At 37.9% G+C, this 26,846-nt stretch overlaps 1 protein-coding gene and 1 pseudogene across 2 annotated transcripts; one reads left to right on the forward strand and one right to left on the reverse strand.

The window, feature by feature from the left end:
• The first annotated feature begins 1,242 nt into the window (after positions 1 to 1,242).
• LOC116029144 (cysteine-rich receptor-like protein kinase 25) lies at positions 1,243 to 5,029 on the forward strand. Of its 2 annotated transcripts, XM_031271054.1 has the most exons (8): positions 1,243 to 2,066; positions 2,835 to 2,981; positions 3,086 to 3,207; positions 3,389 to 3,599; positions 3,696 to 3,933; positions 4,105 to 4,255; positions 4,428 to 4,577; positions 4,649 to 4,718. In XM_031271054.1, exons 1-8 carry the CDS (start codon positions 1,253 to 1,255, stop codon positions 4,655 to 4,657), a joined length of 1,842 nt encoding a protein of 613 aa, XP_031126914.1. In that variant the 5' UTR covers positions 1,243 to 1,252; the 3' UTR covers positions 4,658 to 4,718. The 2 variants fall into 2 exon arrangements, with proteins under 2 accessions (XP_031126914.1, XP_031126909.1); XM_031271049.1 differs by having other exon boundaries at positions 4,428 to 5,029.
• A 6,439-nt stretch (positions 5,030 to 11,468) lies between these two features.
• On the reverse strand, positions 11,469 to 19,808 carry LOC116029165 (annotated as a pseudogene).
• Positions 19,809 to 26,846: the final 7,038 nt, after the last annotated feature.

The raw sequence follows: 26,846 nt of genomic DNA on the forward strand, positions 1-26,846 counted from the left end.
TGTTTGTTAAAATATGCTGCAATCAGTGGCCGGCCGCCTAGGAGGCCGCCTAATGCCTAACTCGGCCGACTGGGCCGAGTTAGCAGCCGACTAGGCCGAATTTGGCCGAGTTAACTCTCCCAACTCGGCAGAGTTAGCCGAGTTAACTCGAGCTAGTCGGCCTTGTTAATTTTATTATTATATTTATATATATATATATTTAAATTTATTTATTTATATAAGTAAGAGAAGTAAGAGATATATATATATATAATATATAATATAATATATGACATACACCCACACACATGAATTAATTTTTTGTTTTTATAGGTCGCCGCCTAAACCGCTTAGGCGCTAGGCGCTAGTCTACCGCCCGACTAGCACCTAGCGCCTACTGCAACGTAACCATGGTTATAACCACTTATGGGATATATATGGACCTGGCCCCGAAAGGTTGAGGTGGGCAGGCAGCGAAACAACAACCGAAACAGAGAGGACGGATGAGGTAATTGGGTGGAACATAGTAAAGGGTAAACAACCGAGTCAGTCCTATGCCAGATGAGAGGGTTAACCAGTCTGCTAGAAGAAGTTGAGTGACTGAGTCAGTAGACAGCCAGGGAGAGAAGCATGGTTAGTTATACCAGTCGGATAGAGGAGCAGATCGGATGGCTACATTAAGCCGTCTTCAAGGAGTCGATAAAGAACCGACTTTGTGGAGGAGGGAGCCGCCCGGAGAGGGTAGTGAGAAGAGTAACCCGAGTGCTCAGCAGGAGGGGAGCAATGAGGGTAATTAGTGCGGAGTTATTAGCAATAATGAGCATTGATGATAAACTAGTCATTTCACTCTTTTTGTCCATGTATAAAAGGCCTGAGAGGACTCAAAGAAAAGGGTTAAAAATTTTAAATATACACTAGAGTTAAGAGAAAGGGTTTTTTTCCGACAAACTATTAGCATTTCCAGTAGTGTTGGACCCACCGGATGACTGCATTAGCGGTCACAAAACCAACAACCACATACACATTTTTGACAGATACAGTATAACAGGGTTGATTCTTGTTCTGACTAAGAGGGTTGTATATTTGAACTTATTAAAACTTGACCAATGTCAACTCCTCTCTACTCCTTCCTTCACGTTACGTTGTTCCCACGACAATAAATAAAAGAACCTACCATATGCATCTTCTTCACTGGATATACACTCTATTGTCCCTAATAAATTTATTATGTCAATGTGTTCTGTTCTATGATATCCCGGCCCTCACAATTAATATGATGACGATGATGATGATTTGGTTTTGCTTGTTGATGCGCCTCATAACCAAAACTAGCTCTGATCTTGCTCTGCTACTTCACTGCAGAAATACAACTACTTACACTCCTAATAGCACCTATAAAGCCAACCTTGATTCTCTTCTCTCCATTCTCTCCTCCAATGACACCCGTGAGAATGGTTTCTACCACGCTAGAGTCGGCGGCGAGGGTTCCAACGACACCGTGTACGGCTTGTTCTTGTGCCGGGGCGACGTCCCACCGGAAGTTTGCAAAAGCTGCGTTGTAGAAGCGGGTGTCACTCTACCAGATCTTTGCAACAATGGAAAGACGGCTATCATTTGGTACGATAATTGTATGGTGCGTTACTCGGAGAAGTCCATGCTGGGGATAATAGACCTATCGACCGGGGTTGAATGGACAAACAAGGAAAACGGCACTGAACCAAATAGGTACATGCAGTTTGTGGGAAAGGTGTTTGATCAGATAATCACTCGAGCATCCAGTGGCTCCGACAAGAAATTTGCAGTGTTGGAAGCTAATTTTAGTGTGTTTGAGATGGTGTACGCTCTTGGTCAGTGTACTCCTGACCTTTCTAACGTTGAATGTCAGATATGTTTGAGGAATGTTACTGCAAAGCTGCCTAGTTTTGATTTTGGATCCAGAGGTGCTAGAGTCGTGTATCCAAGCTGTAACATTAGGTATGAGCAATACCCTTTCTACTATCTCTCAGCCTTGGCAGCACCCCCGCCACCCCCTCTTGTACATCCTTATCTTCCACGAACTACGCTTCCCAAGTCCGTTAGAAGCAAAGGTAAACTCTTCCCAATTAAGTACTCAAATGGAAATTTATTTAATTTAAATCAACCTCAGTAGTGCAATTTTTTAAAGGGGTTTTTCAGTGCATGACAACTAAGAAAGAGATGGAAGAAAGAAGATGAAAAATGGAGTAAAAGAGAAGAAAGAAAACAAAATTCTAACAAAAAAGAAAAATAAAAAAAGTTCTTAGCTTTGAAACCCCCACGACCGCGTTCAGTGCACAGGCCAGTTGAGCGCGGCATGTGAGCCAAACGTGCACCTGCAGTTGTATGATTTACTTTTAATCATATTTAATGAGTCTCACCAAAAAAATTTTACTTACAAAAAAAATCCTAGGAGAATTCTCTTAGTGCATCCATATATGTGATTTTGTTAGGTTTTTTGCAGAAAAAAAAAAAAATTGCTTTACAAGAACAAAACTGATGGGAAATTTGGTTTTTGGAGAAACTTTACTCTTGCAAATACAAAATTTTGTAGGAGAAGAAAAAAAACTTCAGATGCTCGTTTGGGGCGTCAAAGTTGGCGGCTACTCTGACTGTTTTTGTTGCTTTTCTTTTATTTATTTTTAATTGTTAGATTCTTTTCTTTTTCTTTTTCCTTTTCTTTTTCTCTCCCATTTATTCTCTCTCTTACATGGTCTCTTTAAAAATTGTGTAAAAAACCAAAACACTTTTCTCTTTATTCAAATGCTGTATGTGAGGATTAATTTCAGTTTTCAAGGGAAATAGAAAATAATTCCATTAGTGTATATATATTCATGTAGGGAGTAAAGGTAAATCTTCTGTAGAAGTGATTATTGCAGCCTCTGTAGTGTCAATTACTGGCATATCACTCCTCGCTGTCAGCTTCTGTTTCTTGAAAATGAAAAGAGCAAAGAAGTCCCATTTTGATGTGAAGGAGACGACTACTGGTAACGCAATTATTGCTTGTGATTATCAACTGAGTTCTAGTAATCTAGTTAGTATTACTAATTAATTAATCCGTCTGCCAATTATATACTCCATATTTGTGTAGGCATGACTGAAATTCCAACAGGGGAGTCGACACAATATGAATTTGGTACAATTGAAGCTATCACAAATTGGTTCTCCCATGATAATGAGATTGGAGAAGGTGGATATGGTGCAGTTTACAAGGCAATGGCTAATCTTTCAATCTATAAGATTGAATAATCTTCATTTTAGACTTATGAATTTCATCGTTCACTAATAATTATACTTATTTGTAGTGTGGTCTACAAGGCAATGTCTAATCTTCCTATCTACAAGATCGAATAATCCTCATTTTAGACGACTTATACTTATTTATGGTGCTCAGGGAAGGCTTCCCAATGGACAAGATGTAGCAGTAAAGAGGCTGTCGAGAGGTTCAACACAAGGAGCTCAAGAATTCATGAATGAGGTTGAAATAGTTGCCAAGCTTCAACATAGAAATTTAGTTAGGCTACTAGGATTTTGCTATGAAGGAGAAGAAAAGATACTCATTTATGAATTTGTGCTCAACAAAAGCCTTAACTACTTTTTATTTGGTTAGTTGCAAATCTTTCATTATTCCATTCTTCTTATTTTGAATGGCCATTGCCAAACTCTCAACTTAATTTCGGTACATATTTTAATGTATTCAGATCAAGAAAAACAAAATATACTGGATTGGTTAATGCGTTACAAGATTATAAGAGGAATAGCACGAGGGCTACTTTACCTTCATGAAGATTCACGTCTCAGAATCATACATCGTGATCTGAAAATAAGCAATATACTATTGGATGCAAATATGAATCCCAAAATAGCTGATTTTGGCATGGCAAAAATATTTGGAGTTAATCAAACTGAAGGAAATACAAACAGAATTGTGGGAACATAGTAAGTCATGTCGAATTGTTTATCTGAATTATTAGTTATGTTAACAATATCATTTACATTCAAGTGTTTTCTATTCCATTATTGCAAATAAGAAAATGCCATTATTTGAAACACTACTTTTATTTGTATTCCTTACCAAGTTGTTGATTTTATAATTATATTGCTTTGTAGTGGTTACATGTCTCCTGAGTATGCAATGCATGGTGAGTTCTCTGTGAAGTCTGATGTTTTCAGTTTTGGAGTTGTGCTTTTAGAAATTATTACTGGAGCAAAAAATCGCAACTTCTGCCAATCAAATAAAGCACAAGACCTTCTTAGCTATGTGAGTAGAATTGTAGAAACTCTCATGTTAAATTCATCTATTTTCTCTGTAGTTTTAAGTTTGTTTTGCCGTACAGATATAGAGATGTTTATATTTTGTGGGAAACTCTTCTTCATATCATTATGTCATTGGGGCCAATTTATGAACTTCAAAGTGAAAACATAATTTGCAGGCTTGGGAACAGTGGAGGGATGGCACACCATTAAACATACTTGATCCAATTCTTGCAGAGTCTTATATAATAAATGAAGTCATCCAATGCATTTACATTTCTTTGTTATGCGTTCAAGAAGATGTAGATGAAAGACCTACAATGCCAGAGGTAATGTTGATGCTCAATAGTTATCCTATTAATAATTGGTTAGCACCTCGTGAACCTGCATTTTATCGTAGTGGAAGTGAGAAGATTTCAAAAGAGACAGAGTTGGAATTGTCCGTAACCATAAATGATGCATCAATTTCTGAACTTTGTCCAAGATAGGGGAGCTAGCCATGGATTGTTGAGTTATTTATAATGAAACTGGAATTTCTTGGGCTAAAATGTTGTGTTGAAGTTTGGAAAGAAAGCTTTTTCAGAAGAGAAGATTTAATTTCTTGAAGAGAAGTTTGAGATTTCTGAATAGAAGTTAGCCAGAAAAGTTGTGGACATTTAAGATTGTTTTTTTGGGTGAAGCATTGTGTGACAGGCTCAATCAAGGTTTAGTATGAGAATCATGTACCATTCACTCGGTCACCTTTTTAGAACATATTTATGATTTTTTACTCTTGTGGTCTTTGTCGTCTCTCCTACCTTTTCATATCTTTTGGTTTATCTCTGTTATCTGGTGTGAATAGTAATATACTCTTCTGATTTTTTTATTTTTTTTTTAACAAGAAACAAGTTTATTGATTCATCAGTCGTGGGGCTGAAAAACCCCTGAAATCGTACATGAAAGCGTTTTGCACAAAAATTGGTAAAGAGAAGAAGTCCAAAAATAAAGAAGGTGAGAACGGTGAATGCTAAAAGTAGCTAGTGCGTCAGCGACATGGTTTACTTCACGGTAAACATGAGACAGGGTGGAATTCCATGAAGCAATCAAGCTCTTAATGTGATGGATCGCATTTCTGATTTTCCATGGAATGTGCGGCAGATCAGAAGTAACAAAATGAACCAGGTTATAAGAGTCAACCTCAATCAGAGATGGAAGTCTGGCAGCAGATTCACACCAAGAAAGAGCAAATTCAAGAGCAAAGACTTCGGCTTCCAGAGCAGATGTAGCTGCAAGGGGAAAAGAAATGGCTGCTACAAGGTGACCGGATGAATTTCTAATGCAAGCTCCACCCGCAGCGCCAGAGCTAGTGAAGGAGGCATCCGTATTGAGCTTTAGTCTCCCCGAGGGAGGTTTTAACCACTTGATCCATGTCGTGATTCTGCGTTTTGGGGGAGAGAAGGAGGCAACAAAACCTTCTTTTATGAGGAACAAATCAGAAGTACCATTTGATCGTAGAGGAGAAGCAACAGAGAGCAGTAGGAATTCTCGTTTTACCATTTTAATCAGCGAGCTTGTGGAGAATGATGTTCCATCGTAGATAGCATTGTTATACGAACACCATATTAACCACAGAATAATTGATGGCATTAAAAGGATTATTAAGCCCGATGCTGATGATGGTGATGTTGCTAACCACCAACAATGGCAAGCATCTCGAATTGTAGAAGCATTATGATGAGAAACATTGAAAGTTGCAGCAAAGTAAGACCATATCAAAGTTACCTTGTCACATCTAAAGAAACAATGTTTCATAGTTGCTTCAGCATTCCAGCAAAATGGACAAACTGACGGCAGATGGATTCCAAAGCGCATCAAGCAGTCTGGTAGAGGAATAAGCCTGCGGAGGAGTTTCCACATGAAAATGGAAAGTTTAATTGGAAGAGGCTTTACCCATATGCTTTTTGATGACATTGTGATGCCCGCCTTTGGACGGAAGAATTCGTACGCTGAATCCATTGTGAAATCTCCAGAGTTTGATAATTTCCAAATGACGCTGTTGTCAGTTGCAATCATGCAGTTGTCAATAGTCTCAGATATATCTACCATTCTCTTCCAGACATGAGAGCTCGATGGATGTCTCATTCCATCTGCATATCTAATCCGCATGAAATCAGTCCATATGGATGATTTATTACAGAATTTATACCATAACTGAGCTGTATTTGCTTGTTGAATCGCCGACAGTGATCGAATTCCCAGACCTCCCTCTTCCACTGGATAGCACATCTTGGACCAAGAGGCCCAGTGGTGCTTTGGTTTACCGTCAAGGTTTCCCCAGAAGAAGCGTGCCATTCGCTGTTCGATGTCTTTGATTATTTGCTTGGGGAGTTGGGTAACCACCAATGAGTAGAGAGGAATAGTTGTTAGCACGTGTTTTATGAGAGTCAGTTGGCCTCCCGGGGATAAGAGTTTTCGTTGCCATCCCATCAGTTTACGATCAATTGTCTCCAAAATATGTTGATGATAAAGCACTCTGTTTCTGCCGCGAAATAAGTTGATGCCAAGATACCTGAAAGGTAGAGTCGATCGCTGCATCTTAAGAGTGCGTTCCATAGCATTAATACGTTGTGTGGGACAGTGCTTGGAAGTGACAAAGAAGCTCTTATGGTAGTTGATTCGTTGGCCCGAGGCTGCTTGATAAATTTCAAGGATGTTTGATAGCCTTCGGAGAGATGAGGTTCCACCATTAACAAAAATAATGATGTCATCAGCAAATGCGAGGTGGGTAATAGATGGGCAGCCCAATGATGTTGCATATGGGGAAATTAAGCCTATCCCAATGTTGTTGATGAGCATACATGAGAATGCCTCCGATGCTAGAATAAACAGTAAAGGAGAAAGGGGGTCTCCTTGTTTAACTCCCCGAGTAGGTTGAAAGTAACCACAACTAATCCCATTCACCATGATAGATAGCCTGGTGGCTGCCAAATTGTTCATAATTAAGTGAACAAATACCGCTGGAAAACCAAACCTGAGAAGCAGTTCTTTTAAAAAAGGCCATGCTAGTCGATCAAATGCTTTCATCATATCCAATTTAATTGCAACATTGGAGCCTCGACATCTCTTGTCAAGAAAATGGATCAATTCCGAGGCTAATAGCACATTATCCTGAATACTTCGCCCTTCAACAAAGCCAGTCTGCTCCCGGGATATCAGCTTGGGGAGAATCTGCCGGAGTTTTGTGGTTATTATTCTTGTGAAGATTTTGTTTGCAAAGGAGCATAGACAAATAGGTCTGAAGTCAGAGAAAGAATCCGGGTTATGCTTTTTGGGAATTAAAACAATTTGAGCACTTGCAATTGGTTTTGGAATCGGGACTCCTGCAAAGAAATCTAAGACCGCCATGTATACGTCTTCATGAATTATGTCCCAGCAGCTTCGATAGAATGAACCAGAGAAACCATCCGGTCCGGCTGCACTGTCAGGGTCCAAGTCCCAGACTGCTTCTTTAACTTGTTTGCGAGAGACTATTGAGGTGAGTATCGTGGCTTCTTCATCTGTCAAAGCATTTGTAATTGACTGCAGCACTATATCAAGGCCAGAGCATTCTTCAGCTGTGAATAGATTAGTGAAGAAATTGACTGCCTCCTTTTGGATATCCAACTGTTTTGTGAGTGTAATGCCATCAGTATTCCTTATTGAACTGATTCGCTGCCTACGATGTCTGTCCTTGACTGCTTCATGGAAAAATTTTGTATTTGCATCTCCTTCACGAAGCCACTTTATTCTAGCCTTTTGTTTCCAATAGATTTCCTCTTGATGAAGAGCCTGGAAAAGTAAAGCTTGTTCTTTACTTAGGATTACTCTATTCGCATCTGTTGGGTCTTCATCGAAATTGCGTTCTGCTTCAGCAACTGATAGTTCCAGGTCTTTGACACGATCAAAAATATTCCCGAAAACCTCCTTGTTCCAAGTTTTAAGAGATTGCTTTAAACGTTTGAGTTTGTAAGCCAGTGCTCTCATGCCTCCCCCTTCGGCAGGTTGGGTCCAATTGGAAGAGACCAATTCTTTGAAACCAGAGTGAGATAACCACATATTTTGGAAGCGGAATTGTTTGGGGAAATCAAAATCAGATCTGTCTGCGGTTAACAATATAGGAGAGTGGTCTGAAGTGGCTCTACTCCTTAGCTCAGTTCTAATTTCTGTGAAAAGATCCCTGTAAGCTGCTGTCATAAGGAATCTGTCTAGTCTTTTCCACACCCTCCCGGTACTTCTCATGCCCGTCCAGGTATAGTAACCACCTGTTGTTGCTTTATCAAGTAGCGATTGATTTGAGATAAAAGTTGAGAAGTCTGAAATACCACCCAAATCTGGTGTTGCATTACCACGGTATTCCGTAATAGAGGAAATTGTGTTGAAGTCGCCTCCAAGCAATAGCGGTTCCGTGTCAGAGATTAAGGAATTTAATTGTGACCATAAGGCGTAACGATTGGCTCGGGTATGATTAGCATAAACCGCAATAAAATCAAAATTCAAATTCCAACAAGAATATGAAACTTTGCAGTGGACAAATTGTTCAGCATCTGTGACAATTTTAATAGAGAAATCCTCTGACCAAAAAAACCATACCTTACATTTGGTGGAAGCAAAGAAGAATTGCAGGTTAAGCCTTCGAGCAAATTCTTCGATTCGGTTAGGAGAAAGGAAAGGCTCTATAATAGCAATCAAACCAAGATTCTCGTGTCTGATAATTCGTTTGAGCCTGCGACACGAGGAGAGCAGGCCCCGAATGTTCCAGCAGAGAATCTTCATTTTAATCTGTGAGAGAAGGAGACTCTCGCGATCTTACCCGCTGCCAAACGAGTAGTGACTGAAGGTGGTTGGGCTGAGTAATCTTTTCTTGGTTTACGCTTCCTATGGGTGACGGTGATGAATCCATTAAGATCAGGCTTGGATAATTTTGCAGTAAACTGTCGACTAGCTTCTTTCCAGGATTCAATAGGTAGCCGAGTAAAATCTTGTAACTCTTCTCCGTCTGAAAGATGACCAGACATAATATCGTTTTTGCTTTCCTAAAATAAGACTAGGCTTCTGATCTGGTCTTCCCTAAAATTTTCGGTTTTGCACATATCATTAATTGGATTTTAAATATTCAAATGTTTTCCTGAAATTATTAGCAAAGATAAATTCTATCCTTAGATTAATTTTCTCTACTTTCAATTCATTTCATGTAAAAGAAAAAAAAAAAAAAAAACGTTAACTCATCTATCTGAAACCATACATGCATGATCTACAAAAGCCTGTAAGAATAGATTCCAGAGATGTATTCCATAATATTTGATATTTTTTTCAGCCAAAAACTAATGTATGAACCCAAGAATATGCTCTAATCTTCTATTTTGGCAGCTAGCAAATACTGTGTTAGTATAATATTGGGATTATCATATACCTTTCTTTCAAAAATATAATGATATTAGTAAATATGCAGAGGACATGTTATGGATGAGATCATGTGAAATTTCAGCATGCTAGAATCAACTTCAAAAAACTCCCAAGCAACAGACTACCATCAAGGTTCAAGAACAACTAATAATGTCAGTAACTCCATTGTGTCCAAGGTAAAACTTTTAATATGAACTTTCAAGCTGAAAATCTGTTGATTGAAGTTACTCCAAATAAACACTCCCTTTTCCTACAAGAACACTACTTGTTGAGATTAACAGCCAACCTACACATGGAATCAACACTACTCACTTTCATAGATCTCAACCTCCACCACTCACACAAGAGGTAGGGACTAAGAAATATTTGAAGAGAAAAAAAAAAAAAAAGCCTGACTAGTACTGAGATGAAGGTTGGGCTTGAAGGTTTATTAATCCCGGAGATACAAATATAAATGAGAGAGAAAATGATTGTGAAGATGAAATAGAGATTTCCAAAGAAAATGATGAGCATGCATTTTTGTCAAATTTATGAAGACACAAAGAAATTAGTGATCACAGATCTTACTGCTTCTCATAAACAACCTATGCATTCTATTAACTTTATTCCGCTACTGTAAAAGTATTATGGAAATGTAAAATCTGAAAATATAGCAAGGTGTGTTGTTGAAGCTGAGGATGAAACTATGGCTAAACTTGATGCTACCGATGCAAGGTATAAAGCCCAGGCTAACAAAAGGCAGCCTAAGAAAATTTTTAGAATGGGTGAGAAGGTTATGGTCTTTATGCATAAGGATCCTGGGCTCACGAAGTCATTTAACAAATTGAGTTTTAGGAGAAATGGGTATTTAAGGTTTGTAAAAATAAAAAAATTAAAGACACTCATCATGTCTTTATGTTACTCCGATGAGGTAACATGTATTTTGACAACTCAGGACAAGTCTTTCGCAATCAAGGGAGAATGATGTGGAACAGGAATTGAAGAAATAATAGAAAAATGGTTGCATGCATGAAGTCTAAGAGACATAGAGTTTGGTGGCTATTTTTTTATGAAAAATTTGAATTAGCTTTAAATGTTATTAGTTTTTTCAATTCCCATTATGTTTATTTTATAATTTCTATGCATGTTTTTAATTTTTGCAATTTTTATAAAATTGACCTAGCTTGATCATTCAGGTCCACATGACCGGGGGAACCACCTGCCAATCAGTTCAACCATTGCTCCAATCATCCTAGTATGCTTGAACTCTTATCTTTAACAGAGTTCAAAAATTGATACTTGATTTACGACCATAGATTGTTCCAATTATATCTCTGCCAATATATTCTCACTCCGACTGTGATATGTTATTGTTGGTCGTTCATTCGCATCTTTACAAACGTATAACAAACAATGAGTGAAATCAAGAAAAAATAGACTGGATTATATTATAATTGAAGGCAACAGTCAATTGGTTCTTGAGTTTTGAGTGAGTGCAAAAAGCCATTCTTGCTGACATAGGTTCAAAACAAACAATATCATTCATACTGAATTTTCAATCGAAAGACAAAAAAACTTGGTGAAAAATAGGTCCCACTAACTTAGGAAAAAAAAAAACAAAACCCTTACATAATTACAACACACCTTAGGGAGACTTTGACTTTGACATCAACATTAACCCTGACATTAGTGTTGGAGGAATTATTTTTATGGTAACACTTATGGAAGATCGTCATTAATTAATAAGTCGGACTATTGACATCATTAATAAAATATCCGACTCGTGTGAGACGATCTTACACAAGTTTTTACCCGTATAACTATCTTGGGTACAAATCTGAAGTGGAAACTTCATTCACAGACAATGGTAGTGATTTGCTTTCAGACTGATCCGTTTCTTGTCTGGCCGAAATATTCTCATCTCTCTTCTCATCAATTCCACCACTGAAAAATGCAGGTGGATTAAGTGTCCTCGTCGCAGGAAAACTATTGAGCATCAGCACAACATTCGCCATTGTTGGCCTTTCATCCACCTCTTCTTGGACACACAACAACCCAACATTTATACATTGGATCACTTCATTTCTCGAATACAAACCTCCAAGACTTTGATCCACCATGTCTAATGCTCTGTCCTCCCTCCAATGTTTCCAAGCCTGTAACATTAACCACTTTAGAATGTGCTTCAACAGTACCCATTCTTAGTTTTTTGATTTGTATTTTCTAATATACTCACATAGCTAAGAAGATCTTTAGCTCCAGTTGATCGCATGGACAAAGAATTGTTTCTCTTTTCAGTTATAATCTCCAAGGGTAGAACTCCGAAACTGAAAACATCTGACTTTACAGAGAACGAACCATGCATAACATACTCGGGAGACATGTAACCACTGTAAAACCATAACATAAATAAAGACCGGGTCTAATCAAACAAGAATAACTTCTAGCTGTTTTAAATGTGTTTATATATGAAGAATGGTACTTCCTGAGATGATGAATTGATTAAACTGAAATGACAAAATCTAAGTGCATGGTATCCACTTGTGAAATTAAAACTTACTATGTTCCGTGTTGCGCCCGCGGAAGTGGGATAGATCAGATTGCAACAATAATTTGAGAAAGAAAAATAAATGAGGCACAAATTTTACGTGGAAAACCCCTAAACAAATTAGGGTAAAAACCACGGGCAAGGGTAGAAGAATTTCACTATGAAAAAATAGGAGTTACAACCACTCTCTAACTAACAAGGAGAAAACAAGGATAATTCTCTCTTGCTAGGAAGGAGAAATACACTCAACAAACTCTCTAATATCTCTAGTATATGAGAGAAGAATAGAATGATTTGGGATGACAAGAATGACAAATGACCTCCCTATTTATAGTTGTAGATTTGGGGTCATTTTGTAATTAGCCTAAAATGTAAGGACCAAACAATAAATATTTTGTTCAACAAAGTTTGGCTACCTAACATTCTTGTTCAAAGTTGGCAACTTCCTAATTTGGCTGCTGCATGGATGTTGCCTAACTCCATTTGCCGACAATCTCCCACTTGAAGATCAGATTGTAACAATCATATCTTCACACCATTCTTTCTACCTTGCACTTTCCATGTCGCTTACGTCTCTATCAGGCCACGGGAAGATCGACACCAAGTAAACTTATCAACATTAGTTACCTTTGTTAGGAAATCTGCTACGTTGTCCGCAGTATGGATTTTCTGCAAATTACTGTCCCTTCTTCCACCTTCTCTCGGATGAAATGGTACTGCACTCGTATGTGTTTCGTCCTTGAATGAAATGCAGGATTCCTTGCTAGATGCAAGGCACTCTGACTGTCACAAAACAAAGAGACAAACTCTTGTTTGTGCCCGAGCTCCTCCAATAGCATTTTCAACCAAATTGCTTCTTTACTGGCTTGTGTAGCTGCTACATATTCTGCTTCCGTTGTTGACGTAGCCACAACTGCTTGCAGTTTTGAAACCCAGCTTACAGCTCCACCAGCAACTTTGAACACATATCCTGTCGTAGATTTACTTTTATCCAAATCCCCTGCATAGTCAGAATCCACATACCCGTTGATAAGAAAGTCTGATCCTCCATAACATAATGCAACATCTGAGGTCCCATTGATGTATCTTAGGATCCTCTTCACACAGTTCCAATGCTCTCTGCCTGGATTCGCCATGTACCGACTAACTACTCCCACTGCTTGCGCAATGTCTGGTCTTGTACATATCATAGCGAACATTAGACTCCCCACCGCTGATGCATACGGTACTCGAGACATCTCCATCCTCCCTTCTTCATTGCTAGGACTCATACTTGAGGATACTTTGAGATTAATAGGAAGAGGGGTAGAAATTGGCTTACAATCTTGCATATTGAAACGTGACAAGATTTTCTTTAAATAATTCTTTTGAGAAAGCCAAATCTTCCTATTACCTCTGTCTCGGTGAATTTGCATCCCTAAAATCTTGTTTGCTGGTCCCAAGTCCTTCATTTCGAATTCCCTAGCCAGTTGTGCCTTCAATTCATCAATGTGATCTTTGTTGGGGCCTGCGACCAACATGTCATCTACATACAACAGCAATATAACAAAGTTATCTTTTCCAAACCTCTTGAAATATGCACAAGGGTCTGCATTCAGTCTGTTGTATCCAAGGCACATGATGAAGGAATCAAATCTCTTATACCAACACCTTGGCGCCTGCTTTAAACCGTATAGAGATTTGTTCAACCTGCAAACCAAGTTCTAATTCTCTTTGTCTTCAAATCCTTCAGGCTGAAGCATATATATCTCTTCTTCAAGATCTCCATGAAGAAAAGCCGTTTTCACATCTAGCTGCTCTAGATGTAAGTTGAATGTAGCACACATCGCCAAAACTACACGAACTGTTGTTAGTCGAACCACAGGTGAAAATATTTCATTGAAATCAATACCTTCTTTCTGAGCATATCCCTTCACCACCAGTTTTGCACGATACTGCTCCACTTGATCGTCACCATTCCTTTTGATTTTGAAGACCCATTTATTACCAATTGGCTTCCTTCCTTGTGGTAGTGGCACAAGTTCCCATGTATTATTTTTATGGAGAACTTCTATTTCTTCCTGCATTGCTGCCGTCCATTGAGAAACATCTGAGTTGTTTATCGCCTCCTGAAAGGTTGATGGCTCATCATCCTCTGTTAGAAGGCAGTATGCAACATTCCCTTCCATAACATAATCTGAGTGCCAAGTGGGACGTCTTCTTTCACGGTCTGATTGACGAGTTGTTGGAGCTCCAGAGCGTTCTGGTTCTGGTTCCTCGTGCGCCGGTTCTGCTTCAGAAGAATCTTGTTCAAATTCCTCCTCTACCTGTATCTGAGTAGTTTCTGGCTTTTCTTTTTCCGTGCTATCATCAACTTCTCCTCTTTGTAGCCTGTCCTCTACAAAGATAACATCCCTGCTGATGACAACTTTGTGGGCAGTGGGATCCCACAAGCGATACCCCTTTACTCCATCAGCATACCCCAAGAATCTACATTTCCTGGACTTCGGATCCAACTTTGTAATTTCCTGGGCATTGTACATTGCATACACAATGCTTCCAAATATATGGAGGTTTGAATAATCAACAGGCTTACCAGTCCACATCTCCATTGGTGTCTTCAGCTCGATTGCAGTTGATGGAGCTCGATTCACCAAATAACAGGCGGTATTGACTGCTTCTGCCCAGAATGATTTTTCTAAGCCCGCAGCCCTCAACATTGCTCTTGTCCTTTCCAGCAAGGTTCTGTTCATCCGCTCTGCCACTCTATTTTGTTGAGGAGTGTATGCCACCGTGAACTGCCTTTTGATGCCTTCCTTCTTGCAGAAGTCATCAAATTCCTCACTTGTATATTCCCCTCCATTATCTGTCCTGAAACACTTGATCTTCTTCCCGGAATCAAGTTCCACCCGTGCTTTGAAGGCTTTGAAAGTCGCAAACACATCTGACTTTCTCTTGATAGGGTACACCCAGCATCTCCTAGAGTAATCGTCGATGAATGAGACAAAATACTTTGCCCCTCCTAGGGATGGAACCGGTGCTTGCCACACATCAGAGTGAACCAATTCTAGAACAGCCTTGCCTCTAGAATTTGATGTGCTGAATTTAAGACGATGTTGCTTACTTGTTATACAATGCTCACACAAAGGAAGTGATACCTTTGTTAACCCCGGAAGTAGCTTTTGCTCCACAAGAATCTTCATTCCTTGTTCTGACATGTGCCCAAGTTTCTGATGCCATAGCAGCGTAGAGTCTGGACTACATGCGGCAACCGATGCCTCTGCTTCTTGCAAAGTCTCTCCCTTCAGCATGTATAGATTTGTAGCTATCTTCTCCCCTTTCATCACCACAAGCGCTCCTTGGAAAATCTTCATGACTCCTTTCTGTGTTTCAATCTTGGTTGCACTATTATCCAATATTCCATAGGATAATAGATTTTTCTTCAGGCCCTTCACGTGCCGCACATCCTGAACAGTTTGGACTGTTCCATCGTACATCTTCAGCTTGATGGTTCCAATGCCAATAATCTCCAAGGCATGATCGTCGCAGCTGTACACAGATCCTCCTGAAATTGGTTCATAATGATGGAACCATTCTTTCCTTGAGGTCATGTGATATGTGGCTCCCGAGTCTATGAGCCATATATCCGCGAACCTTTTTCTGCCTTCCCTGGCTATTGATGCTTCGCAACAGAGAGCACTTCCATCATCCGAGGTACTTGCAACATTTCCTTGAGGATTGGAATTTTGAGGTAAATTCCAACAATCTTTCTTCAAGTGACCCTTCTTTCCACAGTTGTAACACTTTAAATTCTTCTTACTTGATTTTGATCTACCACGACCACTGCTTTGGCCACGTTCTGTTGACCTTCCTCTCATCACCGTTAACGCCTCTACCTGTTGCAGATTGACTTGTCTGTCCTCCTTGTTCTTGCGCCGACTTTCTTCTTCAAGAACCGCAGCTGCAACATCATCGAAGACTAGATAGTTTGTAAGGATGTTGTTTGTTAAGTTGATGATGAGCTGATCATACGAATCAGGTAGACTCTGAAGTAGAAATTCCGCACGCTCCTGTGGCTCTATTTTACAGCTTAGAGATGTAAGCTGGGAAAATAGAGTATTCAGCGTATTTAAGTGTTCCGTCACTGAAGTAGATTCTGACATACGAAGAGTATATAATTTCCTCGTAAGGAAAATTTTGTTGTGCAGTGACTTGGCCTCGTACAACCGGTTTAGGTGATCCCAAATCTCCTTGGCCGTCTTCTTCTCCTCGATGCTTGACAATACTCCATCTGCTATTGATAGGTATAGATCCGCCATAGCATCCTCGTTCATCTCGCTCCATTTTTTGTCATCAGTAAAATCCACCGGCCTTTCACTGATAGCAGCTAGACAATTGTCTTTCCTTAGGATAGCCTTCACCTTCAATTTTCACAATGAGAAATTTTTCACATTGAATTTTTCAATCTCAAATTCCGCTACCATATTGTTCTTGAAACAAATTCTGAACAATATATCTGAAGGCTCTGATACCAATTGTTGCGCCCGCGAAAGTGGGATAGATCAGATTGCAACAATAATTTGAGAAAGAAAAATAAATGAGGCACAAATTTTACGTGGAAAACCCCTAAACAAATTAGGGTAAAAACCACGGGCAAGGGTAGAAGAATTTCACTATGAAAAAATAGGAGTTACAACCACTCTCTAACTAACAAGGAGAAAACAAGGATAATTCTCTCTTGCTAGGAAGGAGAAATACACTCAACAAACTCTCTAATATCTCTAGTATATGAGGGAAGAATAGAATGATTTGGGATGACAAGAATGACAAATAACCTCCCTATTTATAGTTGTAGATTTGGGGTCATTTTGTAATTAGCCTAAAATGTAAGGACCAAACAATAAATATTTTGTTCAACAAAGTTTGGCTACCTAACATTCTTGTTCAAAGTTGGCAACTTCCTAATTTGGCTGCTGCATGGATGTTGCCTAACTCCATTTGCCGACATTCCGATAACTCTACTTGTATTTCCTTGGGTTTGATCAACCATAAAAATCCTTGCCAAACCAAAGTCAGGTATTTTTGAGTTCATATCTTTGTCTAATAGCACGTTACTAGCTTTCAAATCACGATGTATAATTTTGAGATGTGAATCTTCATGAAGATAAAGGAGTCCTCGGGCTATTCCTACTATGATCTTGAATCGAGTGAGCCAATTCAATAGATGCTTCTTCGCTGGATCTGCATAATAATTAACAGAAGTTAAGCACTCAAGTCTGCAGGTTACTATTTTGATATCTCAACTTCAATAAAATCGTTATTAGAAAGAAAAGCTATTTTATAACTAGGCTTAAACTAACCAAACAAAAAGTAGTCAAGACTTTTATTGGGAACAAATTCATAAATGAGTATCTTTTCTTCTTCTTGCAAGCAGAACCCCAACAGTTTTACTAAATTTCTATGTAGAAGCTTGGCAACCAAAGCAACCTCATTCTTGAATTCTACGGCTCCCTGTGTTGAAGTCCTCGACAACCTCTTCACTGCTACCTCTTGCCCACTGGGAAACCTTCCCTAACCACCAGTAATAAATTAAAATAATCAGCCAACAAGTGAAATTCATTAGAATATCCTTATCAATGCAATACTCTCTCACTTTTAAAATAGACCATATTCTCACATCACTCATTTAATATTTACACTATATCCCTGCAAATCCAATTCAATTTCAAAAGTACTTTCAATAAATGTTATTTTTTTTTTCAATTTCAAATCCAAAATTCACATCACTTTAAAAAAATATTCTTTTTTTTTCAATAAATATTATTTTCTCTTCAAAATTTTTAATTTATATCAATATATAAAATACTTTTAAATATTAAAAATAGCAAAAATAAAAATCTAAAATTATAATTTTTTTTATATAAATTACTTTTAAATATGAAAAATATCAAAAATAAAAATCTAAAAACGTAATTTGTTAAAAACAATTTAAAAATTATTCGTATTATGGTTATAACCGAATGCAAATTATAGTATGAAAAAAGCTTATATAAAATAATTTGTGTTATTAATTTGAATTATGATTTGAATTGTAAAACTAAAACTCAATAAAAAAAAACATTAACCAAGACTATATATATAACATTAAGACTTTGACCAAAAAATTAAAAAAAAAATAACAAGAGAAGTAGTAAATGGTGGTGCAGCTTTATGCTGCCATTTACAAGCTTGCATTTGCTAGATAAGGTGTACTAAAAAAAATTGTATTTTTTATTTCATCTCATCAGGAACATTCAAATTTTCACATTAAAAAACTTGATTATATTTGTACCTTGTAAACAGCACCATATCCACCTTCACCAATTTTATTTTCTGAGGAAAAGCAATTTGTGATAGCTTTAATAGTACTAAAATCATATTGTACGGACTCATCTGATGGAATTTCAGCCATGGCTTCACAAATATATAAATGGCAATCAAACGGATTAGTAATAGTAACAAGAACAGAGAGAAAAATTGATGAGAATCACAAACAATTTGGTACTGCATTACCAGAAGTAGTCTCTTTTACATCAGAATTGGACTTCGTTGCTCTTTTCATTTTCAAGAAATAGAAGCATAAAGCGGAGAGTAGTATCGCAGTGACTGACACTACAGAGGCGGCTGCAATAATAATAATAATCACTTTTGCAGAAGATTTTCCTTTATTCCCTGCAAAATTGTGCAAATTTACATCAAGTGTTAATTTTCATGGTTTTTTTTTATCTACCAACAAGGAGAGAGGAAACAAATAGAAGAAGGAAAAAAAAAAAAAGGTCTGACTCAAACTTAAAAAAAAAAAAAGAAAAAAAGACTTCAGAAGAGGCGCCAGCCGGGTGCTGAATGTGCGGCCAACACGCACAAAGTGACTACTTTGCTGCCATTTCTATTCCATTTGGACCCACAAAAAATTTAATATTGCAAGAGTAAAATTCAGACTAAAAATCAAAGACCACATCAACAAAAAATCATTTTTGATTTTTTAATCCGACAAAACCCTTAAAAAAAACCACTGGTATGGTTGCTCTGAGATATTCAATAATTTGTTTAAGAATCAGCAGATGAAGTTTACCTTTGCTGGTAGCGGAATTGGGAAGCATGTTTGTTGAAGGGGGAGAAGGAGAAGGAGGATGGATAGGAGGCGGTGCCGGTGGTGCAATAGCGGAGAGATTGTAGAAAGGGAAGAGCTCATACCTAACGTAACAACTTGGGTACGCAACTCTACCACCTTGGGCTCCATAACAGAACCCAGGTAGTATAGCAATGATTTTTCTGAAGCAAATCTGACAGTCAACGTTAGAAAGGTCAGGAGTGCACTGTCCAAGAGCGTACACCGTCTCAAACACACTAAAATTAGCAACTTGCACTGCAAATTTCTTGTTGGAACCACTGGACGATGCTCGAGTGAGTATCTGTTCCAACATGCTTCCCACCAACTGCATGTACGCATTTGGTTGAGTATCGTTATTGTCGTTTTTCAGTGACAGATAGCACGACTGGTCAAGAATCCCCAACATGGGCTACTCGGAGTAACGCAACATGCAGTTTTCAAACCAAATCACAGCAGTTGTTCCGTTGGTGCAATCCTCCAATACCCTTTTACTGATATCTCCAACGCAGTTGCGGCAAACGTCCGTGGAGACGTCGCCCCGGCACAAGAACAAGCCGTGCACGGTGTCGTTGGAACCGCTGCGGCCGACTGTGGTGTGGTAGAAGCCATTGTCTCGGGTAGCATTGGAATAAAGATTAGAGAGAAGGGAATCAAGGTTGGCTTTATAGGTGCTGTTAGGAGAGTAAGAAGTTGTATTTGGGCACCAATATTGTGCAGTTTCAGAGCTACCTCTGGTAATGAGGCTCATCAGCAAGCAAAACCAAATCACGATCGTCATGTTGTGGTGTACGTACGCATATTATATCACAGCTCGAAGCATATAATAATCACTATTGCAATCGACTATATATTCAGTGAATGAAGAAGATGCAAAGTCGTCGTTTTGTTTATGGTTGACGTTATTGCCTGGCCTGCAGGGAGCAGAGTGCGTGAAGAAAGGAGTAGACAGGACTCAGGAGTTGAGGTTGACGTAAGGCCAATCATAGTTTCTATTATGGGAGTGATGAAGGAGGTAAATCACAAGATATTGACTAAGTTGTGTTATAAATTTCTGATTGATCAAATTTATAAATGAGTTCTGCTATGGGAACTTTCCATTCTTGATGTGGCAAGTATGAATATGACATTTTTATTTTGTTAGTCAAGGAAAATTTGTTTATATCTTAGATTTGTCAGAGACTCAGAGGTGTAAAAATTGAGAGTACAAAATATTTTCCTTTATATGTTATGCACTTTTATATTTATCCCTCACAAATTGTTACTTAATTACATGTTTAAATAGTTATTGCATGTTTTTAATATGACATTTTATCACATTAGGCGGGGCTATTTGTAAATTGTAATTGTAGCCTTTTTAAATTAATTATTATTATCATTATTTAATGAGCTAGACGTATATTACCTCTAGGGTGGGAATAGGCCAGGCCCCTTATAAGGGTCCGCCTAATTAAAGCCTAGTTAGGCCTAGCTCGTTTAGTAGAAAGGTCAGGTTTGAACCTATTTCAAAAGCCTATTTAACTAACCAGGTCAGACCTATATATACCAGACTCGACCTTCAGACTTTCATGTATATTTTTATATTTAATAAAATATTGCAACTTAATTATGTGAGTTGATTGTTTATTATTTGTGATATTATATAAGATAACAAATAATAATACAATTAAACTTAGGTATTTTTTGTAAATGTTTTACAGGAATACTTTAAAAGGCTTAAAAATGGATGCCTTAAATAGGCTCAAAACCTATATAAATAGGCTCAAAGCCTATTTATGATCTATTTTGAAGCATTTTTAAAAGCCTATATGTTAAATAAGCTTTTAAAAAGGCTTCATGCTAGGCTAGGCAACCTGTAGGCTCAGGCAATCATTATATCGTGGACCACGATGCACATAGCACTGTGGACCCTGGTTCGACGACGTCGTTTCGATGTTAGTGAACGCAGACGCGAATGACTCCAAGGAATTCATTATCTATAATACACATATTCATTATCTAGAATACACAGAACGTTTGCCTAGAATATACAGAATGTTTGCCCAAAATACACAGAAAATACACAGAACTCATCATCCTAACATTCGAATGCACAAACACATCACAACCTGTGTTAATAACATGAATACACAGAATATTGACACAAAATACACAGAACCCATCCTCATAAACATTCGAATGCACAAACACATCACAACATGTGTTACTAACATGAATACACAGAAAGGTTGCCTAGAATATACAGAATGATTGCCTGGAATACATTTATACACAGAACGGTTACCTAAAATACACAGAATATTAACATAAATACAGAGACCGGCTGGAACGGGAAACATGATTTCTAAAAGAATGGACGGTTAGTTTATAATACTCAAAACAACGTCGTTTACGTACGTGGTGCACGGTATAATTTGCCAGGCTTAGGGGCTCATGCATAGGCTCAGGCTTTAGATTTCCATAGCAGGTTCACGCCTAAATTTCTAGAGCTCAGCTCAGCCCGACCTAGCCTATTTCCACCCCTAATTACCTCCCTTGATGAGGTAGCGTGTTTTGCGGATTAAAATACGAAGACTCGAAGACTCGACCGGGGACTTGACAAAGTCTTTATGAGGGGAACCACCTGCCAATTACGTAGCCTGATGTGTGTTTTGCGGTCCATACAGGCTTACGTAGCCTGTTTACCCATACGAAGCCTGATGGGTGTACGACGACACTTTATTTCCACCCCTACTTAGTGTCGTCGTTCGTCCGTTTGTAATAAAGTTTATTGACAAAGTCTTCCCAAGGTTCTTGGGGTGTACGTAATTGTCTAATGCAGCCTTTACTAAGGGTGCATTTGGTTCGCACATGGGAATCGGAATCGGAATGGGTATCAAATACTTGGTAATGGTAATGGGTTTTGGTGAAAGTATTTAGCATGTTTGGTAGTTGGGTGGAATGGGAATGATTATTAATAGTTGGGGAAAAAATGATGAAGGGAGATGAAACCCTTATTTAATAAGGGTATGAGTTTTGCCATTAATGGGGTATTCCAAACCCATAGTAGCATCCACAAAACCTATCAACCAAACACTAGCAATCACTTTGATACTCATACCTTATGCCTAAACCCCTCAACCAAACACACCCTAAGTCTTTTGTCTTTTAGTTGACAAAAAAGAATTGATATGTCAAGATATAATAACTCTAATTTGTTTGTGAATGGCTCTCTAGCAGTAAGGTTGAAATTTGCTGCTCTTTGCTGGTGTATATGGCATGGAAGGAATGATCTTGTATGGAATCAAACTCCTTGGCAACCATCTAAAATTAAATTGGAGGTAATTCACTTACTTAATTCTTGGCAGGAGTTGGGTGAGAGAAATATTAGTAACAATATGCATGGATTCACATTGAGTAATGCTGCTAGTCCTACGGCTGATGTAGCTTTGATCTATGTGGATGCTGCAGTATTTTCTGAAACAGATCAAGCTAGCTATGGTGTGATTATTTTGGATAATAACGGTGGTTTTGTTGCGGCAAAAAGTGGCCCGATTAGATGCTTGAATGATGCACATTTAGCGGAGGCAATTGCAATTAAGGAAGCTTTATCTTGGGCTAAGGAAAAAGGCATTCGTCGGCTGAAGGTTTATTCTGATTGTCAAACGGTGTGCAACTTGTTTAATGGTACTTTGCCGGACTTCTCCTTTGCAAGATGTACTATTAACGAATGTCGAGAACTTAAACGACACTTTGAGTTTGTGTCTATTCAGTTTATCTCTAGATCAGTGAACAAACCCGCTCATGTGTTAGCTAGGGCGGCCCGTTCGCAAACTGGTCCTCATTGTTGGATTTCTTCTTTACCATCTTGTATTCAAACTTTGATTTAATGATATTTCAGTTTGGTTTTCAAAAAAATAATAATAATAATAACTCTCACAGAAATTGCTACTTTGTTGATCTCCCGGCCCAATGAAGTCAAGAACTTGCTTGAACGCGATGCTAAGAGTATTGCGGTTAGAAGAATCTACTAAGTTTCGGGGACCCCTCCGAAGCAAAAAAAAAAAAAAAAAAAAATTCTCACAGAATTAAAAAGAGTTTATTATCGAAATGGTCCTTCGACTATTGCAAAATTACCAATTTCGTCCTCGACAATTTTTCGTGTCCAATTAAGTCCCTCAACTTTGAAAATTTTAACCAATTTGGTCCTCCGTTTATTTTGTCGTTAAAATCGAGACTAAATTGATAATTTTGCTATAGTCAAGGGATAATTTTGCTATAGTCAAGGGACTATTTCAGTGAAAAATTAACTACCAATTTGGTCCCTTGACTATAGAAAAATTACCAATTTGGTCTTTTGACTATAGGCAAATTACCAATTTGGTCCCAATTTTAACGGCAAAATAAACAGAGGACCAAATTGGTTAAAATTTTCAAAGTCGAGGGACTTAATTGGGTATGAAAAATTGTCGAGAACCAAATTGGTAATTTCGTAATAGTTGAGGGACCATTTCGGTAATAAACTCGAATTAAAAATATATAACACAAGTTAATTACTATAATTAGCAATTAATCTCACTAAAAAAATTAAGTTAATTTTATACTCATATGGTAAGTCAGTGAGACAAACAATACAATGTTAAAGCTAAGAAAATTCACATCATTTTGAAGAAAATGTGCATTGCTTTGATCTAAATATGCATGACTTATTCATGAAGTTTAAAGACATATCACGTTGCAATAAATACATATGATCACTTTTTTACAAGCACTATTTTAGATAACATATACAATATCGGTTTGGAAGTCTAAACACGTATCATTTTTTAAAAAATTTCATGATTTATTCATTAAATTTTTGCTTATATACAAAAATATCACGACTTCTTAATTTTAAAGTATAGATTTATATATGTTCATTTTTTTTACAATTGACCGCCGAGATTCATTCTCATCTTTCATAATATGCACTTTTTTCTGACTCGTTCTTATAAATCACAGAATTGTGAGACACGTTCCCGTACCAGACGCATTATCTATCTGCTGTTCCACTCCTGTCAGAAATCAATTCATAGCTTTACTTTCCACCACAAATGAACAAATAACCTCAGTCTCAGCTCTTTGAGTCTTCTTTTGTTATAAACCGTAAAGCACGCTTAAACAACTCCATAACTTGAGTCAACGCTTTTAGAGATTTTTCAGATACCTATTTGCTTAGTTAACTTCATTCTAATTCATATCATTATTGAAAAAACAAAATAGCATCAAATTAAATGGAGTCAACTACTTATGTAACTACTAACTAGTGTAATGACACATTTGTTATCATTTTAAATTGATGGTCACATGATTGAATCCCCGTAATGGAGGCATGGACATTGATTCTTTGGGTTGAAATATATTGAGAAGGTATAGAACATATACTATTTGTATAGAATTGATTCTACATTTCTACCAATACATTTTGCATTGCTTTTCTCTGCCAGGCAACATCTCGACAACAAAGTTTGAAACTAGAACTATCAGGCCGGTGACATCTCGGCAACAAAGTCAATTGTTGCTCATAGTAGATGGTCAAGGTCAACGTCACTGTATGAGTGTCATCGTGACCTCTAGAACCTGCGAGCTGTGTTGAAAACTCATGGTGGAACTCAGGGCATGAGGTAGACACACACTCAGAAAGCCATGATTTGTTCATTTTGGTGCGAATTTGAGGGGTATAAATAGCCCTAGGCAGTTATTTTTAGGAAACTATTCATTCTCCACTCTCTCCAAACATTTCATTTGTGTAATCAAGGTAAGTCTTTCTTGTTAAATCATTGCATTTTATTGCTTTCAATTGTTATTGCAAATGTCTTTAATTTCAATTCATGCTTAGCTAGATTCAATTAGGGATTGGATTAAGTCATCTTTTGTGATTGATGCTATGTGATTGAATTGAGTTATTGAGCTAGTGTAATGACTTAATGATGACTCTGGTAGTGAGGTTGGTGAGTTATCTTGACTTTTAATTTGTACGATTGTTGCCAGATTATGCAAGAGATATTTGGATAATGTGTTGCCCCTATGATAATAATAAAGTAACATCATAGCCACACCCCCCACTTGTCCACTAGTGCTTGATGTGTAAGGTGGTGATAGTAAATATGAGGGTGAAAATGTCATTCCGGTGAGGATTGGGGCTATGACACGTATTTGTGTGAATTAAGAAATTCTAGGCACTAAAGTAATGGAACTCTCTAGAATCCAAGTAAATAATGATTAAGAGGGAAAATTAAAACAAAAGATGCAAATTAAATGAAGAAATAAACTGTATGATAAGAGAATGGGTCAGATTAGGGGTATTGCAATCTTGATGCTTTAACAACCTTAGAATTAGGGAATGAACAATTAACCTAGGGGTTTATGGGTAATGCACACAAGAATTCAGTTTAGCTACTTTCGTAATCAATAAACAGAATTAAGCTAAGATTGCCCCACTTTCGTGATGTATCAATCATAATAACCTTAAACACTAAAGCATTGTAAGCCCCCAAATTACCCTTAAGGCTCAATTATGGCCATCAATTAATAACAAGTAGAATTCAATCCCCAATTCAACATAAACCCTAGGTAAACAATTCAATCCCTTTATGCAATAATCACAAATTGAGCATCAAGAATAGCAATAGATCCCTAATCTAACTCATAAACGAACTACTCACTCATTATTAACGTAACTAAAGCAAAGCAAGAATGAAACATTGAAACCATAGCAACGAATTTGAGAAATAAAAGAGAATAAAGAGAAGAACTTTATTAACAACTTGAAGAGTAATTCCAATCCAATCCACGATTCCAATGTTATAAACAAGTTAAAGTGTGTAAATCTGAGCTAAACTTTGCTAGCGAAAACTCTAAAAAGAAGGTAAAATAAGCTAAACAAAACTAGGGCTCGGAATACCCCAAAAACCAGAAAAACACGACCTTAAATACTGGACAATAAGAATGTCACGGCCACGCCCACGCACACGGCCGTGTGCATGGCTGGGTGGCGTAGCAATTTTGCTGCTTCACGCTAGGCAGCACACGGGCACCCACATAGCCGTGTGCCTGGCTGTGTGGTGCCCTCTCCTTTTGCCTATTGACTCCTTTTGTGCTCCGCTACTCATTCCGTCCTTGGGTAGATTCCTATGCTCCTGAAACTTGTCCAAGGTGTCCAAAAATCCTTCATTTGCTTCCCGTTTGTGAATAAACTAAGCTTAAGCAAATGTAACACACAAACGAGTCTCAAATTCACCAAGGTAAAGAAAATTAGCAACAAAACCAACTAAATTGAGGGGCAAATAATAGTATAAAATCAGAGGTATCAGTACTCCACCCTCGCTTTGAGAAAAGGAAGTTGGAAGGAGACATGAACACCAAATGTTTGCTTAATTGCCTCGATTATTTTAAGTTGCCATAAGAATGGGGCTACAAACTAGTTGTTGGTTCAATGTCCACGAGAGTGACATTGGTACCTAATAGCATCTCCCTAGTTCCTTTGTCGATGCATTGCATGAGCTC

The sequence above is a fragment of the Ipomoea triloba genome, chromosome 1 (assembly GCF_003576645.1).
Source record: "Ipomoea triloba cultivar NCNSP0323 chromosome 1, ASM357664v1".
Taxonomy (NCBI): domain Eukaryota; kingdom Viridiplantae; phylum Streptophyta; class Magnoliopsida; order Solanales; family Convolvulaceae; genus Ipomoea; species Ipomoea triloba.

Excerpts from the sequence above, each read along its gene's own strand:
- LOC116029144 (XM_031271049.1), top strand. The coding sequence starts at position 1,253 with ATGATGACGATGATGATGATTTGGTTTTGCTTGTTGATGCGCCTCATA. Across the intron at positions 3,600-3,695 it reads CCTTAACTACTTTTTATTTG|ATCAAGAAAAACAAAATATA; the intron begins GTTAGTTGCAAA and ends TAATGTATTCAG. Across the intron at positions 3,934-4,104 it reads AACAGAATTGTGGGAACATA|TGGTTACATGTCTCCTGAGT; the intron begins GTAAGTCATGTC and ends ATTGCTTTGTAG.